The sequence below is a fragment of the Phocoena sinus genome, chromosome 11 (assembly GCF_008692025.1).
Source record: "Phocoena sinus isolate mPhoSin1 chromosome 11, mPhoSin1.pri, whole genome shotgun sequence".
Lineage (NCBI taxonomy): Eukaryota > Metazoa > Chordata > Mammalia > Artiodactyla > Phocoenidae > Phocoena > Phocoena sinus.
In genome coordinates, this window is record NC_045773.1 from 81,164,430 (window position 1) to 81,183,276 (window position 18,847).

At 53.6% G+C, this 18,847-nt stretch overlaps 3 protein-coding genes and 1 long non-coding RNA gene across 17 annotated transcripts in view; 3 read left to right on the forward strand and 1 right to left on the reverse strand.

Moving 5' to 3' along the window:
• Nucleotides 1-2,508, forward strand: part of MDC1 (mediator of DNA damage checkpoint 1) — a 15,629-nt gene extending 13,121 nt beyond the window's left edge. For all 9 annotated transcript variants that reach the window (XM_032648124.1, XM_032648131.1, XM_032648133.1 and 6 more), the window contains 4 exons: nt 46-228; nt 455-580; nt 679-789; nt 1,735-2,508. In XM_032648124.1, coding sequence (XP_032504015.1) covers nt 46-228; nt 455-580; nt 679-789; nt 1,735-1,902 — 588 coding nt within the window. In that variant the 3' untranslated portion in view covers nt 1,903-2,508. The remainder of the gene's footprint in view (nt 1-45; nt 229-454; nt 581-678; nt 790-1,734) is intronic.
• On the reverse strand, nt 2,115-9,262 carry LOC116761837. 4 transcript variants are annotated; one of them, XR_004352121.1, is made up of 6 exons: nt 8,984-9,262; nt 6,185-6,268; nt 5,546-5,580; nt 5,154-5,197; nt 4,620-4,727; nt 2,115-2,252 (listed from the first exon to the last, which is right to left on the reverse strand). It is a non-coding gene; the product is annotated as an uncharacterized LOC116761837 (long non-coding RNA). The 4 variants fall into 4 exon arrangements; XR_004352124.1 differs by having other exon boundaries at nt 4,620-4,741; XR_004352122.1 differs by having other exon boundaries at nt 4,823-5,197.
• NRM (nurim) lies at nt 5,032-8,002 on the forward strand. Of its 2 annotated transcripts, XM_032648146.1 has the most exons (4): nt 5,032-5,200; nt 5,759-5,955; nt 6,560-6,736; nt 7,093-8,002. In XM_032648146.1, exons 1-4 carry the CDS (start codon nt 5,068-5,070, stop codon nt 7,372-7,374), a joined length of 789 nt encoding a protein of 262 aa, XP_032504037.1. In that variant the 5' UTR covers nt 5,032-5,067; the 3' UTR covers nt 7,375-8,002. The 2 variants fall into 2 exon arrangements, with proteins under 2 accessions (XP_032504037.1, XP_032504038.1); XM_032648147.1 differs by lacking the exon at nt 6,560-6,736.
• Nucleotides 8,566-17,517, forward strand: PPP1R18 (protein phosphatase 1 regulatory subunit 18). 2 transcript variants are annotated; one of them, XM_032648135.1, is made up of 4 exons: nt 8,566-8,906; nt 9,980-11,619; nt 15,736-15,946; nt 16,613-17,517. In XM_032648135.1, the coding sequence occupies exons 2-4, from the start codon at nt 10,006-10,008 to the stop codon at nt 16,630-16,632; spliced, it is 1,845 nt and encodes a 614-aa protein (XP_032504026.1). In that variant the 5' UTR covers nt 8,566-8,906; nt 9,980-10,005; the 3' UTR covers nt 16,633-17,517. The 2 variants fall into 2 exon arrangements, with proteins under 2 accessions (XP_032504026.1, XP_032504025.1); XM_032648134.1 differs by lacking the exon at nt 8,566-8,906 and having other exon boundaries at nt 9,381-11,619.
• Nucleotides 17,518-18,847: the final 1,330 nt, after the last annotated feature.

Here is an 18,847-nt window from a genome sequence, read left to right on the forward strand (position 1 = left end):
ATGGCGCTGGTTGCCGTGACCAGCTCTGGCTAACCCCTTTCACAGGTGCTCTTCACAGGCGTGGTGGATGCTCATGGAGAGCGGGCAGTGCTGGCCCTGGGGGGCAGTCTGGCCAGCTCAGTGGCTGAGGCTTCCCACCTGGTGACAGATCGGATCCGCCGGACAGTCAAGTTCCTGTGTGCCCTGGGGCGGGGCATCCCCATCCTCTCCCTGGACTGGCTGCACCAGGTGAGAGGCCAGGAGATGATGACAGACCCGTAGAGATAGTGGCGGGAGAAGGCTGCTCATATGGGTCTGTAGAAAGCGGTGGGAGGAACGTGGGTACAGGAAGACGAGGTTAGTGAAGCAGAAGGCTTAATTCTGAAAACATTTCCTGAGCTCCCTGTAAACACTAGAAAGAAGAGCTGGGTGAAGGGCTGGGCTGAGCTTTGATACTGACTGTTACCGTCCTTAGTCCCACAAGGCAGGTTGCTTCTTGCCCCCGGCTGAATATGTGGTGACTGATCCTGAGCAGGAGAAGAACTTTGGCTTCAGCCTTCGGGAGGCCCTGAGCCGGGCTCGGGAGCGAAGGCTGCTGGAGGTGAGAGGCCATCTTCTGCCCCACACTTCAGCTGTTGCCCAGCGGTCCACGGCCTCTCAGTGCATCATCTACTGTCTCCACCATTCTCTTCCTCCTAGGGCTATGAGATTCACGTGACCCCAGGGGTCCAGCCACCACCACCTCAGATGGGGGAGATCATCAGCTGCTGTGGAGGCACCGTCCTACCCAGCATGCCCCGGTCCTATAAGGTAGGGGTGGTGTGTTCAGGATCTGGTGAGGTGGTAGTTAGAGAGGTGGCTGGAATGGGAACAGGTTAGATGGGAACACGGAGTAGTGAGAGGCTGGGGGAAGACCTCTGGTATAGAGAGGGATAGAGAAGGAAGAGGTCTGCTGATACCAAATGGACTTATTTTTATTTTTGTATATATAATTTTTTTGAAATATACACAAAGGGAGAGGGAATATGTAGCGAACCTCCATATACCAATCACTCAGATTCAACAGGTTAATTTAGGTTTTGCTGCATTTGCTCTATTTTTTTTCCCTTTTTCTTTCATTTTCTTTGCTGAAATTTTTAAGGGAAACTGCAAAGGTCATTATTATTTTTTCTTACATATTTAAAATATACATCTCTAAGAAATATGTACATTTCTTACATAATCACATGCCGTTATTGGTCAATAACAAAATTAACAATTGTTTCCTGGTCACTTCGTCTTACTCCATTAATCAAATTTCTCGAGTCATCTGAAAATGTCTTTTTACAGTTCAAATCAGGACTCAAACAAGGTCCATGTATCCCCACAATTGCGCTGTATCTCTTAATTTTCTTTTACTCTAGAGCATACCCCCCAACCCACCTAGCCTTTTTCCTGCCATTGACTTCCTGCAGAAACTAGGTCACTTGTCCTTTAGAATGTTCCACAGTCTGGATTTTTCTGTTTGCTCCCTTGTTGTGTCATTAATCTTGTTTTTCTATCTTTTATATTTCCTGTAAATCGTAGTTAACTTTAAAAGGTTGAACAAATTCAGGTTCAACTTTTGTGGCAAGAGCTCTTCATAGACAGTGTGTGTGTGTCATATGGCTTCCCGTCAGGAGGTTGTTTTTGTGCTGCTAAGACTGATTAGTGGGTCCCGAACCTACTTCTAGGATTCTTTTTCACCCCTGACTTTCTGTTTTCTCTTTCTTCCAGCCTCAGAGAGTTGTGATCACATGTTCCCAGGACTTCCCTCGATGTGCCATTCCATTTCGGGTTGGGCTGCCCATCCTCTCACCTGAGTTCCTGCTCACAGGAGTACTAAAGCAGGAAGCCAAGCCAGAGGCCTTTGTCCTCTCCACTTTGGAAGTGTCATCCACCTGAAAACCCCACCCCAGTATGCTTTTCCTTCCAGACCAATATATAAAGTGTTAGAAATATTTGGAAGAAAGAACTTAGGGCTTTAGAAAGGATTGGGGTGTACTGATCTCATTTGTCTTGGAACATGGGTGGGGCTGAAAAGCTTGCTGGTAAACAAAGACAGGGAGATTGGGAGCCACAGTTTTCTTAAATGGCCACTTAAAGTCGGCCAATCCCGTGCTCAGATATCTTAAGTCGCTGCTCACATTTAGCCGGACTGATGTGCTTATTGCTCTATGGCGCGCAGTGTCCTGCTTCCTGTTTGGAAACCATTTGTTTCTCCTCTTCTTTTCTTACTGGGATTCTTACTCACCCTGCAAAAGATAGTGGAAACAATTTTAGTGTCCAGAACTTGAAAGAATGCTTGGAGTGAGTAAATTTGAGGGTGGAGTTATGGAATGCTACTAAAATATTTTCCCCTCTCCTTGCCCCATCTCGTTAGAAGCATCCTTTAGCTTTGACGTTGAGCAAATCTCTGCCCTTTTTTTTTTCCTGGCCTGCTTTTCCAGTATTTATAAAGTTAGCTTAGGCTTAACCTCTGTGATAAATAAATATTCACTATGTGCCTTATGGTGTAGTACAGTTTTATTTTGTAAATTTTAGAAGTTGGTTGATTATAAGGATGTAGAGAAATTGGAACCCATCTACATTGCTCATGGGAATGTAAAATGATTCATCCACGTGATAAGCAGTTTGACAGTTTCTCAAAAAGTTAATTATAGAATTACCATATGACGCAGCAATTCTACTCATAGGTATATAGCCAAAAGAATCAAAACAGATGTTCAGACAAATACTTGTATACAAATGTTCATATCAACACTTTCACAAGGGCCGAAAGATGAAAACACCACAAATGTTCATCAGCAGATGAATGGATAAACAAGTTGTGGCATATCCATACAATGGAATATTATTCAGCCATAAAAGGGGATGAGGTACTAATTGTGCTACGGTGTTTTGAGGATGAATCTCAAAAGCATTATGCTAAGTAAAAGAAGCCAGACACAAAAGGTCACGTTGTATGACTCCACCTGTAGGAAATACACAGAATAGGTAAATCCACAGAGACAGTAGATGGTGGTTGCCAGGGCTGGCAGGGAGAGAAAATGGGGAATGACCGCTTAATGGGTACAGGGTTTTATTTTGGGGTGAAGAGAAAATGCTTTGGAACTAGACAGAGGTGGTGGTTGCACACATTATGAATGTACTAAATGACACTGGACTGTTCTCTTTAAAGTGGTTAATTTCATGTTATGTGAATTTCACTTCAATTTAAAAAATACTGATTAGTTTTGGGCACTTTTCTGCAGGTAAGTTATACTTAAGTTTGGAAAACTTTGGTGTAGTAGAAACAGCATGAGCTTTGCCAAACACTGTGCTGCTGGCTTTTAGACATACCTCATCTCACAATATATATTAAGCATAGCCATAGTGGGTGTGGCACACAGTAGGACCCAGATAAATATTAGTCCCCTTGCACTGCTCAAAGCCTTGTACTTTGTGAAGCTGCCTGTGTCCCTGAGGTCCACTGGATTCCTTACAGCACCTGCTGTCTCTGTAGCCCCACTTAGCACTCGTGCACACCCACTTCATGACTGGTACAATTTAAGTGCCCCGATTTAAATTTCTAGAGAAGAGAGATCTTTTCTTACACTTCCAATGAACCCTACAGCTCATAGCACATTGTGTAATAAATGTCTCTGTCAGTCAGGATCCTAAGAGGAAACTATGGCACAGTCAAATTAGGATAATTTGGAGAGAGTTTAATGAAGTGAAAATTATAAGTAGGCAGAGTGTAGGGAAATCACAAAGAATATTGCCAGTACTCACAGCTCTGTTGTGGCCACCTGTAAACACAAAAGGTTGAGAGGAGGGAACAGTTACATAGAAAGGCTTCCCTCAACTGCTGTGATTTTCTTTGATGTAGTCCATTCAGGACAACTTCCTGAGGCAGAAAGCAGGATGGAGAGTGAATCAGGAGGGAAAACATAATGATGTCTGGTACAGTATAAAATAGCACTGATTTGGAGGAGAATGGGAATACTAAGCCTCCGGGAGGGAGAAGGAATGTAGAGCCTGTGGGAAATTTTCTTGATCTCTTTAGGCCTATGTTTCTTCTATCTATTAGCTGAGGGAATTAGCTTCCTGATCTCTAGGTTCCTCACTATGGTCATAGCTACTGTGACCAGGTCCTTAGCTACATGATCTTTAATGGAGAAAAACCTTACTTTACTTTGATTTTTAGATGTGAATGTTAGTCTTGTAGGTATTACAAACAGGTCTGTAGGGAAAATTTTGGACAAAAGATCTTAGTGTTTTCTGACTAGTAAGTGGAGTCTAATGGGGTTGTATAGGTAGTTAATTATCACAAGCTTGGATAAAATTAACATACTACAAAGTTTACAACTGTAATAAAGTTTTCTATCACAAATATTTTAACATGTTGTTACTCTCATGTTTACAAAGTAACAGCCTTTGGCATTAATAGAACAAATCTTTCAGTGTTACAGACAAGTTCTCTCCCCTTAGCAAGTGGAGAGGCAACAAATCAGCTTTATAATAAATTACAGACTAAGCGTTTGTGGTAAAATAGTCACTCTTTTTCATCTAACAAGCTGTAATGGATGATTCAGAGCTTTGGGTTCTCAGCCTGGGTCAACAGTCTTCCGTTCTCTCACCGTTCATTATAAGTGTTAGCTGAGGCTTTGTAACCTCTTGACTCTGGTTGTTTTCTAGTCAAAGCTGTTAAAGGAAGGTGGGATCATAATGCCGTTTCTGCAAGAACCCTGCAAGAGAGGAACTGTCTTCATTTTAGATGCGAAAACTAGCCCAGCTGCGATTCAAACCACGTGCATGACTGAACAACCGCTGCCCTTCTCACCTCTCACTTGGGATTCTAACATTCCCTTCTGTGACGCGGAGATCGCAGACCGGGGAAAGACACTTAGGGATCAGCCCTGAAGCTCTGTGCGAGAGAGCCGCGCGCGCCGGCCGGAAGCCTGGGCGTCGGCGCGCGGGAGCCCCGCCCTCCTGGGCAGGGTCCCAGGCGGGAGGCGGGGTCGGGGCGGAGCCTGCGGCCGCGGGAATCCCAAACCCGCCCCTTTCCCCACCCCTCCATTTCTCGCCATGGCCCCTGCACTGCTCCTCGTCCCTGCTGCCCTCGCCTCTTTCATCCTGGCCTTTGGCACTGGAGTGGAGTTCGTGCGCTTTACCTCCCTTCGGCCACTTCTTGGAGGAATCTCGGAGTCTGGTGGTCCTGGTGAGCGGGAGGGACCGAGGATGAGCTCTGGGGTAGGAAGGTGGAGCCGGAGCAGAGGGAGCGGGGGCGGGGCTTGGAGACAAATGACAGGGGAAGTCCAGGAGAGGTAACTAGAACCGTGAAAGCCGCCGAGACGCTGCAGGGGACACCAGAGGGCTAAATTAGCAACTCAGGGATTAGCGGTTTGGAGAGGCGGGAGAGTGAGGACTGAGGGGGAGAGAGGGCGATAAGCAGAGTATTCTAAGGAAAGGTTTAGTAAAGAGGACTATGGAGAGTGTTACAAAGAGGGAGCATTTAGAGAACCGAAACAAGAAGGGCACTCCAGCCATGCCTTTCGTGACTGACCAGCATGAATCCTCTTCCCCAGCTCTGAAGGAGGCCTGGGGAAGAGGGAAGAAACAGAGAATAGAAAAGTGAGGTGGGCAAAGCCTAGAGAGGAAGCATTAAGGCTCTTGAAAGCATTAAGGGACATGGCCTGGGGTCCCAAGAGGAGATAAGAGTAGGGAGTTTTTCCCACAGTCTTCTTGATCTTTTGTCCCTTTCTCCAACTCCCGCTAGATGCCCGCCAGGGATGGCTGGCTGCCCTGCAGGACCAAAGCATTCTTGTCCCCCTGGCTTGGGATCTGGGGCTCCTGCTACTATTTGTGGGGCAACACAGCCTCATGGCAACTGAGACAGTGAAGTCATGGATGTCCCGGTACTTTGGGGTCCTTCAGAGGTCTCTGTACGTGGCATGCACTGCCCTGGCCTTGCAGGTATGAAGCCCTGGCAACTGAGTCCTCAAGGGAAACAATCTGTGGGAAGGATTCCGTCGACTGGAGAGGCAAGGACCTTAGGCTTCTGATAAAACATGGGTTTAGGAGGAGAACTAAGGGTGTTCAGGACTGTAATCTCAGCTCCCATTCCTCCACAGCACATATCCTACTTTTTATCAAGAATGGTGTACTGCTTGTCATTCCCCGAGCATGATATGTGCATTCTCACCGTTGCAACTTTGTTCACGTTGTCCTGCTTGAGATTCCCTTGTTAGCTCCTCTTCAGTCTTATCCTGTCTTCAAAAGCACTTCCCTAGGTCACAAGAGAAAGCTTCCCAGTTAGTACTCATCTGTTTCTCAGTGGGTGCTTGGCCTAGGCTACTTTGTGTACCTATCTGGTGACTCTCATCCATTCTTTAAGTCCTCAGAGTACAGACAAGTCATTCTTACATACTTGGGACCCCACCCAGTACCCTCCACATGTTGAACATTCTCATGGTAGAGGCGGGGAGAGCAGCTGGCCAGCCTGGGATGGGGGCAGCCTCTGGGTCTAGGTCTTTCAAGGGTGGGCTGCTGGGATACCCAGTCCCTCATCCTCCTTCAGCTGGTGATGCGGTACTGGGAGCCCGTGCCCAGGGGCCCCGTGTTGTGGGAGGCTCGGGCCGAGCCATGGGCCACTTGGGTGCCCCTCCTCTGCTTTGTGCTCCACGTCATTTCCTGGCTCCTCATCTTCAGCATCCTTCTCGTCTTTGACTACGCAGAGCTCATGGGCCTCAAACAGGTGAGGCTCCCAGATCCCTACCCCAAACCTCTGATCCTTTCTAGAATACCTCTTTCCCCTCCAAGGATGTCCCTCCTCCTCCCCTACTCTTCCACCTGCCTCTTGCTTTTGACTCCCTCACCTCCCTTTCTTGTAAGATAGTCTCCCCTTAGCCCTCGCTCAAAGGCCAGAAACCATGGGCTTCCTGGGCCTGGGGAAGTTTCATGGACCAGAGATGAGGGTCAGGGACCCCAGTCTCAGAAGGGTGGTTCCTGGGCCTGCGTTATAGAAAGGAGGGTGCCTGGAAGGGGAGGAAAGAGGCAGCTAAGTTGCGACAAGGGCTTGACTCCATTTCTAAGCCATTCTCCCTCTCTTAGGTGTACTACCATGTGCTGGGGCTGGGCGAGCCTCTGGCCCTGAAGTCTCCCCGGGCTCTGAGACTCTTCTCCCACCTGCGCCACCCAGTGTGTGTGGAGCTGCTGACTGTGCTATGGGTGGTGCCCACCCTGGGCACTGACCGCCTCCTCCTTGCTCTCCTCCTTACCCTCTACCTGGGCCTGGCTCACGGACTTGACCAGCAAGATCTCCGCTACCTCCGGGCCCAGCTGCAAAGAAAACTCCACTTGCTCTCCCGGCCCCAGGACGGGGAGGCCGAGTGAGGGGCTAACCCTCGTTCTAAGCCCTGTACTTCCTTTTCCCCTCCAATTCCAAATCCCCTTAACATCCAGGCCTTGGCTGCTTCAGACCAGAGGCCCAAATCCATGGACTGAAGGAGCTGTCCCTTCCCTTGTTTGAGCCTCCACTCCTTGGGTCCAGCTCCATATCTTAAATTCTGAGTTTCAGCCATTGGACTCCAAGGGCCGCTTCTCACCAGCCAGGAAGAGGGAGTGGGGAACTTATCTGTCTCCTCAGAGTTTAGGGCTTGACCCTCCATTAACAACCTCCTCACAAGGAGAAGGGTCTGGCCTGACCACTCCCCTGGTCCTATTTCTGGCCTCTGTGCCTCAAGGATCCTCTTCTCCACGTCTAGCTCCCCTCCTAGGAGCTGGACCAAGATCCGCAAGTTTGACGATAGTGGCTGCCCCATCAGGCTCCACACCTTGCAGCTGCGGCCCAGCCCCACTGTCTGGCCTTTCCAGCTCCCTAGGCCCTGCCCCTGGGCTCCAGACTCATGAACCTAGTTGAGCAGATTCTCCTGCTCTTAATTCGGGTGACTAAGGGCTCCCTGCTCTCCCGAGTAACTCGCGCTACAGGAAAATAAAATTCAGCCTGGTTTTTCTACGTGTAGCATGCAGTCTGTCAGTGTCTCTCAAGCTGCAGGGCTGCCTCTGGGAAGGACAGGCGAGCCAGACTCGAGTCTGGGCATCGGCCGCGCCCTCTGATGACCGCTGGGTGGCGGCCACTCCCCGCGGACCGCCCCACCCCCCTTCCCGGAGCACCCGGTCTCCCTTCCTCCAAATCCCCCAATTTCCTCGCTGCAGACCTGGGGACCCTCGGCAGATAGGTTGAAGCGGAAGAGTGGGGCAGCGGCTCGGGTAAGGGAGCTAGCTTCCAAAACCGTTGGCTTCCGAGCGCCGCTCCTGCTGCCGCCCCCTCCCTACGGGTCCCCCGCAGCCCGGCGGCCGCCCCGGCCCCCACGGTAACAAAGGCTGGCCGGGGAAGGCAAATGCGTGGGGAGGAGCGGCAGGAGATGGGAAGGGCGGGCCCGGCTCGGAGCAGCTGCCGCTTCCTCCCCAAGTCCCTCGAGGGGCCTGAGTCACGGGCCACCGCCCTGGGTTGGCGAGCTGGGGGCGGAGGTCTGGACACCTGGGTTATCCGGGAGCCGGGTGAGAAACCCTGGGGACAGACGTCGGAGGGCCAGGGCTGGCGGCGGGAAGAGAGGAGACCCGGAGCCGAGTCCCACGCGGGGTCGGAGGGAGCGAGGCTCCGCCCCCTCGCCCGGCTCCGCCCCGCGCCCCCTTCCCTCTCCCCATTGTCCTCAGACAAAGCGGCCGTCTCCCCCCGCCCGGTCCCCTGGTCTCTGTCTCCGTCCCTCCTCCTTGGCTCCCTCTTTCCGTCCTCCTCTCCCTCCCTCCTCCCCTCCCTCCTGTCTCCGGATCTCCCTCGATCCCTCTCTCCTCCTCTTCCTCTCTCCTCCTCTCTCCGGACGTCAGGCTCCTTCGCACCCCCTCCCCTGGGAGCCCCGCGGCGTGTGAGTTGACTGAGGGGCTTCAGCCTTGGGGAGGGGGTGTCTCCTCTCCCGTCCCCGCTCCCGTCCCCGGCCCGAACCTTGGGCTGTCTCCTCTTTGTGCCGAGATTGCCTGTCTGTGCGGTCAGAGCCGGGTGGGGATGGCCGGCTATGTCGGGGTTCCGTGAGAGCCAAGACCCGGGCACAGGACTGGCAGGCTCCGGAAAAAAGAGGTGTGGGGCCGGTGCTCCGCACGCCTGGGTCCCGGGGCACCGCCGGTGGGGGAGGCAGGCGGTGGTGCCGGGACCGCGTTAGGGTGGGGGGTGGACGCCAGGGTTCTGGGAACGTGCTGGCAGGTCCGACACCCGGGTTCCGAAAGTCCCCGGGGGAGGGTATTTCCCCTGACCCGCCTCGGGGCGGAGTGCGGGGCGGAGGGGTGGGGGCTGGGGGGCCGGAGAGGCGTGACCCGAGCAGAGCTGGAAGGGGAGCCCGGACCTCCTGGGCCCACGCTGAGACGCGCCGGGCTGCAGCCGCGGAACCCCCTCGCCCCTCTGCCTCCCTGACTTCCCCTTCTCCCTTAGACCTCTCCACTCTCCGCCCTCCCACCTCCCCGACACCCCCTCAGGTCCCAGTGCCCCCTCTCCGGCGGGATTCCCTGACCTCTCTTCCCACTCTCACCGCTCCTGGGGTAGCGGTGAGGCAACCTCGCCTGGACCCTGTCCCCCTCACGTCCAGCCTCTCCTTTCTCTCTTCGCCCGCGCGCCAACTTCTCTCGTTTTTCTCTCTTCTCACATCCCGGGAACTGTCTCTGATACCCAATAACCTGTACTGACAAATCTGACTCCTGCCTCTTTGCCCTGAATCTCCACTCTTCCTCTCAACCCATCCCCCGACTGCCATCAACTTGACTCTTAGTTTCCCCTTCACTTTCTCAGCTTTTCTCCTTTCTCTGCTCCCCGCTCTTTCCCTCTGTCCTCACCCTCAGCTCCTCTGCCCTCCTCTGTGTCCCACCTCTCCGCTCCACTACCTCCCCTCCCACCCCCATTCGCACCCTCCGGGCCTCTCTGGAGCCTCTCCTTCCTGTTCTCTGCCCCCAGCGTTCCCCACCCTCCCCAAGGGGACCATGGCCACCATCCCAGACTGGAAGCTACAGCTGCTAGCCCGGCGCCGGCAGGAGGAGGCAGCCGTTCGTGGCCGGGAGAAGGCAGAGCAGGAGCGGCTGTCCCAGATGCCAGCCTGGAAGCGGGGGCTTCTGGAGCGCCGCCGGGCCAAGCTTGGTCTGTCTCCCGGGGAGCCTAGCCCTGCGCCTGGGACTACGGAGGCTGGACCTCCAGACCCAGACGAGTCTGCTGTCCTCCTGGAGGCCATTGGGCCAGTGCACCAGAACCGATTTATTCGGCAAGAGCGCCAGCAGCAGCAACAGCAGCGGAGTGAAGAGCTACTTGCAGAGAGACGGCCTGGGTCTTTAGAGGCCTGGGAGCGGAGACTCAGCCCTGGGGAGATGCGGGATCAGAGCCCCAAGGGAAGAGAGTCAAGAGAAGAGCGGCTCAGTCCCAGGGAAGCCAGAGAGAGGAGGCTGGGGATAGGGGGAGCTCGAGAGTCGAGCCCCAGGCCTGTGGATGCTCGAGACTGGAGGCAGAGCCCAGGAGAGGCTGGAGACAGGAGCTCCAGACTGTCAGAGGTGAGGAAATGGAGGCTGAGCCCTGGAGAAACTCCAGAGCGGAGTCTGAGACTGGCAGAGCCTCAAGAACAAAGCCCCAGGAGAAAAGAGGTGGTGGAAAATAGACTGAGCCCGGTGGAGTCTGACAACCAGAAGTTGGGCCTGACAGAGGCCCATAAATGGACGCTTGACTCCAGAGAGTCTCAGGAACAGAGTTGGGTACAACCGGAGGCATCAGAGTGGAGGCTGAGCTCAGGAGAAGAAAGAAAAGACTGCTCAGAGGAATGTGGGAGACAAGAAGAGAGGCCAAGTCCAAGGATGGTCCCAGAAGAGATTACAGCGTCGTCAGAGACCCTGACAAGGGAGGCTCCAGACATCAGTTCTGGAGGAGTGGAGGCAGCAGAACAGAGGCCCACCCCTGCGGAGGATGGCGAGAGGGGCTTGAGGCTGACAGAAGGGTGGAAATGGACCCTGAACTCTGGGAAGGCTCGAGACTGGACACCCAGGGACACAGAGACTCAAACTCAGAAACCAGACCCTCCAGAGTCTGCCGAGAAGCACCTGAGTCCTCTCTCTGCAGAGGCTGGAGAAGGGGAAGCTGAGAAGGAGGAGGCAGGGGCTCAGGGCAGGCCTCTGAGCGCCCTGCAGAACCGCTGCTCTGTGCCCTCCCCCCTCTCACCAGAGGACGCTGGGACTGGAGGCTCTAGACAGCAGGAAGAGGAAGCAGGGGAACTCCGGCCCCCACCAGCAGCCCCTCTGTCTCCCCCACCCCCAGCCCCACCTGCCCCCCAGTCCCCTGGGGATCCCCTCATGAGCCGGCTGTTCTATGGGGTGAAGGCAGGGCCAGGGGTGGGGGCCCCCCGCCGCAGCGGACACACCTTCACAGTCAACCCCCGGCGGTCCGTGCCCCCTGCAGCCCCTGCCACTCCGGCCAGCCCAGCCACAGCTGACGCTGCAGTCGCTGGGGCTGGGAAGAAGCGGTACCCAACTGCTGAGGAGATCTTGGTTCTGGGGGGCTACCTCCGCCTCGACCGCAGCTGCCTTGTCAAGGGGTCCCCTGAAAGGCACCACAAACAGGTAGGGAGCAGCCAAGTCAGACTCCTCAGAAGCCCACTTGTCGGCTCTCTGTGGGCTCCTGTCTCTGTCTCATACGCCTGTATTCTTGTCTTGGTCTATGCGTTCTTGTTGATTCCTGCCACCACTCTTCCTCCCCTGCGCACACACCCTTCCTTCTTCCTTCTCGTAGCCCTTCTTTTCCATTCACTTCCCAGCCCAAGGAGGCTGCCCCGCAAGCAAGCGCTGTCCTGGGTGTGTCCCTCTCAGGCTGTACCCAGGCTGCTCACCCTCTGTTCCCTCAGGCTCTGAGCCCCCAGCCCCCCAGTTCTTTCCATTGCTGACTCTGTGACCCAACCCAGGCCATCTGGTGGGAGACCTGAGCTGAGGCCACAGCCTGGAGCCTGTGAGGGCAGGGTCCGCAGGGCAAAAGCACTTCCAGCCTTCCAGCGGGGAGGATGTCGGGGCGGAAAGCCTGGGGAGGTGGAGGGGTGGCTTTGGGCTTGTAGGGATAAGTGAGCGGAGGAGGGTCTCACAGACCCGAGGACGAGGGGTGCGGAGGAGGGACACCGCAGGACAGCAGGGGGAGGGGAGTGGAACAGGGCTGGCCAAGGAGCAGAGAAGGCTTTCGAACCCCGAGTCTGCCCCATGGGAGAGACGCACACAGAGGCCATTTGAAGTGGGTGACCTCGAGGTTGCACACCCCCAGCTGGGCTGCTGCTTCAGACAGTACTCCCTTCTCTCTTGGGACAAGAAAAGCCTTCTCCTCTTCCAAAATACCCCCTCGCCATTCCCTCCCTGTCCTTCCTCCCTGGGCTTCCCCTCCCTCCCCAGAACTGGCTCAGCAGTTGGTTTTCCCCTCTCTTCCTGCCATCCCGGCCTCTCCCTCCTCTTGGGGTAGAAAGAGAAGTGAATTTGGAGGCACAGTGCTGAGAGCAGGGAGTACAATGGGAGTTAAGGACGGGGCGGGGTGGGGGCGGGGTGGGGGCCGAGGCCAGCAGACGAAGGCAGCGCAGGGAAGTTGGCAACAGCCAAGCTGTCAGCCAAGCAGACTTCTCCCCCTGGCCCTGGCCCACGTCCTTCCCCACACACCAGTTTCCAGCTTGAAAAACTCTAAGGAAAGAGAGGTCTCTGCATCTAACATCTCTCCAGAGACTGGGAAGACCTTCCTAGTCTCCAGTTCTCATCTCATGTGTGACATCCTCAGACTTGTTTTTTGTGTCCTCAGTATCAGTGGGAAAGCACAGGGACCAAAGCTCAGGGTCACTTGAGACCCCAGTTCATCTTCACATGAAGCTTAAGCTCCCATCCCTGAGCTATGGTCCCTGAGTCTGTCCTGAGCTCTCGGACTGCTACCAGCCCCTTCCCCTTCAGGCTGGGCAGATGCAAGGAAGTAGGTGAGGAACGACCAGGGCGAGGTGTTCAGAGAAGTCACTTCCTGCTGTAGAGGTTGGCTTGTGCCTCTGGAGAGGAACAAAGAGGAGAAGGCGTGAATTTGGGGGCCCAAAGCCCAGGGACTGTCTGAGCGCAGGGCAGGACCTGTGAGGGTGACCATACCTAGGTCAGGGAGCAGGGGAGCCGGAAGCAGATCGCCCAAACAGGAAGCCTGGTGGGGGGGCAGCCGGAAGGCTGGTGGGGCTGAGTGGCAAATGCAGGGCCACGGGCCTGCCAGAACTGTGCTCAGGATGTGGTGAGAGAATAAGGAAGCAGCCGCTCGGGGTGGGGGTGGGGGTGGGGCTGGGGAAGAAGCAGCATAGAGTTCTCTAGGCCCAGACGCCTTCCCCTCGGCCCTCCCTCAGGCCTTCTCCACTCGACCAGCACCCTGCTCATCAGGGACAGGCATGTCCTGTCCCCAGCTGCCAGATCAGGAATATGAGGACCCTGCCACCCAACACTGCCCCCCTTCCCTAAATAACTCCTGTTTTGCAGGCTAATTCCATCAAATGTATCCCTGCCACTGAGAGAGAAATCCCAGCCCTGCCCCTGGAGCCCAGGGGTTGGGCTGTGGCTGGTGCCCTTCCCCAGAGGCCCCTCTGGCAGGGAGACCAGCCCCTCCCCTCTCCAGCCCCCTTGTGACCTTATATAGCTGATGAGAGGAGTGAGTCACCCCCTCTGTACCCCCCACCCCCACACGCCCCATGCAGGCTGTGCATTCCTGAGAAGCCCAGTCAGAAGCTGGGGCGGGTGGTGAGGAGGGAAGCAGGGTGGGGGGAGAGAGACAAACGTGGAGGGAGAGCAAATAAAATGGATCCTTTTCCAGAGCAGATAATAAACTACGCAGCTTGTTATCTCAAAAGGTGATATGAAAAGAAAACCGAAATGGGTTCCCAGAAGTTTGGGTAAATCTGTCAGCAATAGAATTAGTTCCTTTTGAGAAACTGGGATATAAAGGGGTCTGGTTCCTGTCACTTGATTCTACCAGCCAGCTGTTCCACAGACACAGACTGGGGGTTGACTGTGTACAGACTGGACTAACCCCGCCCCCAGTATTCCCCCAGTGTTGGTCCTCTGTTGGGACCACATCTGAGGTCTGGATGAAGCCTTCCTTACCCATTGTGGCAACTTCCACGTTTCTGTTGACAGCAGACACAAATAAGTAAACAAATAAGTAAATTCTCTGGTAGGTTAGGTTAGAAGGTGGTAAGTGATTATGGGAAAACATTAGAACAGGGACAAGTGGAACCTAGAGGGCCAGGAGGTAGGAGGAGCAAATATGACAACTTTATAATAGCATGATGCAGAGAGAGGGAGCCATGGCTATATTTGGGGGAAGAGTGTTCCAGGCGGAGGGAACAGCCAGTGCAAAGGCCCTGAGGTAAGAGTGCCCCTGGTGGGGCTGGAGGAAATCACAGCCAATGTGGCTGGGGTGGAGGAGGATGCTGGAGAGGAGTGGGGAGAGGCACACTGGCAGCCCCCTGTAGGCCTTGGCCAGTCTCTGGCTTTTGCTCCCAGTGAGGTAGGGGCCAATGCCAGGTTTGGACCCAGGGAGTGACACACACAGTCTCTGAGTTCTAGCTTCCCTCAGGGACCCAGGTGTTACCTGTCCAGCCACCAGCCTGGTTTCTCTCCTCACCCCAGTCCCTGCAGAGACTCAGGGGTGCTGGGCTGCAGCCCCGAGTTTCTCAGACGCCAGAGGAGGCCTGGGGAGATCATCTGGACCTTTCTGAGCAGTTCACATGGAATCCTCCTGTTTGTCTCCTTAATCGCTTTGGCTCCCAGAGTTAATCCCACCCTGCCCCTTCCCCCTGAGCTTCTTAGGAGGGCAAAGGGGAAGGGTAAAAAGGTAGTGAGAGCAGCTGGGGCTTGCCTGCTCTTGAGACAGTATGTTTAGGAAGGATTTTCTGCCCTGTCCAGATCCCTTCTGGTCATTTGCCTTTGTCTCTGCACGTCCCTTCTGGTGCACTCTCCACCCCCATGCCATGTTTGCCCGGACTTTCCTCTCTGCCCCTGTCACCTCCCCCAGCTGCACCTTTCAGGCACTCAGGCTCATCTTCTCCCTGTGTTTTGGGGAGAGTCTCTTTTCCTCTGGGCTTTTCTGTTCGTCTCCGCTCCCCTCTCAGACCCAAGACCCTTTCCTGTGGGTCCACTCCAGCTGGAGGAGGGGAGTGAGGGGGGTGAAAGGGGCTGGTGACCAGGGTCCTGGGTTTCCCCCAACATCAAGGGGCCGAGGCTATGGAAACCATTGTGCCTGTCTTTGCTTTTGGTGGGGATCCCTCCCAGCCAGCTCTTTCCAGCTCTTTTCAAATCTCACCTCCTCTGGGTAGCCGTCCTGATTGCTCCCGGGGTGCCCAAAGACTCAGTTCTGATCATAGGACTTATCTCCATGTTTTTAATTTGTTTTTACCCTTCTACCTCCCACACTCTAAAACCAGAACCTTGGTCCTGGGTTACTCACTTCTGCCACCTGGGCCCCCGCCAAAGCTCAGGTCAAAGTCAATGTTTCTGAAATAATATGATTGAAGAGGGAAAATCTGGGACTGGAGAGAGAGTACTGCAAGGACAACTGGCTTCCAGAGTGGCTGGGGAGGACAAAGTCAGCGAGTGCCCAAATCCAGTCCCCACTCTCCATCCTGCACCTGTTACCCTGCGGGCTTCCCCCTGCTGACCTCGCCTCCTCCCCCCTTTCTCTCCCACCCTCAGCTCAAGATCTCCTTCAGCGAGACAGCCCTGGAGACCACGTACCAATACCCCTCCGAGAGTTCGGTGCTGGAGGAGCTGGGCCCCGAACCTGAGGCCCCCAGTGTCTCCAGTCCCCCAGCGGCCCAACCCGACGACGAAGAGGATGAGGAGGAACTGCTACTGCTGCAGCCAGAGCTCCAGGGCGGGCTGCGCACCAAGGCCCTGATAGTGGGTGAGCGCGGGCTCCGCCGGCCCGAGGGCGCCCCCTGGTGTTCGGAGTGGGCACTGCGGTCCAGGAGGGAGGGGGAGGATTTAATGTTGGCGCTTGGAAGCGTCTTGGCAGGGCCTCTAGCCCAACTGCTCCTTTCACAGATGGGAAAACGGAGGTCTTGGGAAGCGAAGTGCACGTGAGGTCTCCATATTTCAAAACCAGGCCTCTTTCTGAGCGCTCTAGTGTGGTTAAAAACACAGCGTTTGGATCAGACAGACCTGAATTTGCATTCCATCTTGTCTCTTAATTGTGGTGTGACCTCAGGGAAATCACCTGACCTCTGGCCTCAGTTTATTATTGTGAAATGGGGTTAATAATAACTACCTCTTGGAATTGTTGGGAGGGTTAAGTAATTTTTGTAGAACACCTAGGAACTACGGCTGGACATCAAATTATTTAACCTCTCCTGGGGGTTATTGTGAGATTAAACGAGTTATGAGAATGGCTGGCACAGAATCCAGGCTAAATGAGTGATGGCTGTTACTAGTAGTAACAGGCACTCAGGATGTGGAAGATATTATAAGATTTCCTACATGCCAACTGGCCTTCAGTGTGGGCAGTGAGTCGGGAAGGCGGGAAGCAGAGACCCTCACTCATTCTCTATCCTTATTGCCTCCTCTCCCACAGATGAGTCTTGCCGGAGGTGACCCTCTTCCAACACTGGGATATACCTCCCTCCTTCCCAGAACTGAAGATCCTGGACCCCAGAAGATTCAGAGCAGACAGACCTTGAACATGAGACTGGCAGGGAAGGGCAACCAACATCTTCCAACTTGCTTTCCTCATCCTGTTTCTGGGGGCGGAGGCAACCGCACAGTTTCCACCCACATCAGACATGCTGGTGCATCCTAGGTGATCCAAGATCCCCATCAAGTCCTGGGGAGGAGCACAGAACTCACGGGGTGCAGTGGGGGGGTTGTGGATGGAGCACCCTCTCCATCTCCATGGGCAGGGTAACTCTTCCCACAGCCTTCCTTGACTCCCCCCCCGCCCCCCCCCGAGGCTCTCGGGATTTAAGTACCCATGTCCCTGGGAGACCTGGCCCCCACTGCATTTACAGGCACCTCTCCCTCCTGTTCCTTAGGTCACTGCCCCTTTGTTTACAGCGCCTGCCTCCTCTCTTGACCACAGCCTGGTTTACAAAATCCCCCAGTTCCCAGCCCCACCTGCCAAAGTCCCGGGTTTACAAGCCACGTCTACTTGTGTGTCCACATAGAATCCTATCCCCTGTCCTCTGAAGTCACCTCGTTGGGGTGACCTGGGGGTATGGCTTCCTCCACCTTTGCTCAGTATTACTGTCTCAGTTTTCCCCAAGAGGGAAGGCTGGGAACCTTAACTCTGTATCCCCCTCTAGTTATTTAATTCTGTTCCTCCTAGTGGTTCACAATTGAACTGAATTGCGAGGGTGTGGGGTGAGTAATGAGGCGCCTCAACTTTCTTCCCCCAATTCTCCTTCCTTCTCAATTGCCTGTTTTTTTTGGTTTTGTTTGTCTTTTTTTAACTTTCCGTAATAAAGTGGAGCTCTCTCCGACTCTCCTGCTGCTGTTTCTTTAGAAAAAGTGCATGTTGGGGGTGGGGTGGGCTCTGGGCTCCTCATTCCAGGCCTCTCCCTCCCATCTTCTTCTTAGCCGTGAAGAGGAAGCAGCCACGGCTGTGGGAGGGGAAAATGACGAAGGTGAACCAGGAACTCAGCAATGACTTGTAGAAAGGGCTCTGGGAGAGCCTGGCACTGGTTTCTCAAAGGACTAGCAGGCGAAGGACTGGATTTTTGTTGTTGTTGTTTCTTTGTTTGTTTGTTTGTTTTTGGCTGCGCCTCACGGTTTGCAGCATCTCAGTTCCTCGACCAGGGATTGAACCTGGGCCTCTGCGGTGAAATCGCCAAATCCAAATCCCTAGACCACCAAGGAACTCCCTGTTTTTTTTTAATTCTCTTTTTTTTTTAATTAAATTTTTTTTTTAGTCTAGGGCTGGTTTGAGAAAGGGCAGTTGAAGCATCCACTAGACTGGAAGCACCATGAGGACAAACTGTGTTGGTTGGGTTTACTGCAGCATCCCCATGCCTGGCACCTCGTAGACACAAAAATTTATTTTTAAAATGAATGACTGAGTAAATGAATGAAAAGATGAAAAGAGCCAAAAACTTGGAAGCAAAGGACACTCTGAATTGAAGGATTCTGGTATTCAGAAGCCTAGTGCAATGCAAGCAGCCAGATAGTATGTGATTAGTAGTGGCTAATCCAGAGGATTTTACTCCAAGACTCAGGACCATAAATAAGTCTCCTGAAATTGCTGCAAGTATAGTGTATGTACAGAAGTGCAGATTCCTCAAAAGGGTCTCCTCTGATAGACAATGGGATAATTCATGGCTTTGTGGCCCAAGTGTAGTTGGTACTGGGAGGTTTCCCCATTTCAATGAATTTTTATTTTCTACAAATGTAGAATATCTGTATCTTACTTATCAGTCTTTTTTTTTTTTTTTTAAGTTCTCCAGGCTAATAAAGACATGGTTAAGTAGTTGTAGTCCTTCTATCACTAGAGGATGCTCCTCTCAGACTAGTCAGAGGAGATTCCTTCTTTATTAAAAACAAAGTGTATTAGACAAATTGATCTTAAACATATGCCAAAGGTCTTTAATTTACCAGCAAGGGAACAAGCAAGGTGTCAAAAGAATGAGCCACTTCAGAGAGGATGGGGGTAGGAGGGAAACAGGATACTTACCTTAGTAGCTAATTAGGTAAAGATCCTAATCAGTTGTGGCCCAGGAAAGCAGAAGCAAGAGGCTCTGAGGTGCCAGGGGTGTCCACAGTCCATTTCAGAAATAGAAAGCAGTGCATTCAATAAGTTAATGAAGGCTTCCCTGGT

Coding starts and splice junctions, on each gene's coding strand:
- NRM (XM_032648146.1), top strand. CDS start 5,068: ATGGCCCCTGCACTGCTCCTCGTCCCTGCTGCCCTCGCCTCTTTCATC. Junction 5,956..6,559: donor GCACTGCCCTGGCCTTGCAG/GTATGAAGCCCT, acceptor ATCCTCCTTCAG/CTGGTGATGCGGTACTGGGA. Junction 6,737..7,092: donor AGCTCATGGGCCTCAAACAG/GTGAGGCTCCCA, acceptor TCCCTCTCTTAG/GTGTACTACCATGTGCTGGG.
- PPP1R18 (XM_032648135.1), top strand. CDS start 10,006: ATGGCCACCATCCCAGACTGGAAGCTACAGCTGCTAGCCCGGCGCCGG. Junction 11,620..15,735: donor CTGAAAGGCACCACAAACAG/GTAGGGAGCAGC, acceptor TCCCACCCTCAG/CTCAAGATCTCCTTCAGCGA. Junction 15,947..16,612: donor CACCAAGGCCCTGATAGTGG/GTGAGCGCGGGC, acceptor CCTCTCCCACAG/ATGAGTCTTGCCGGAGGTGA.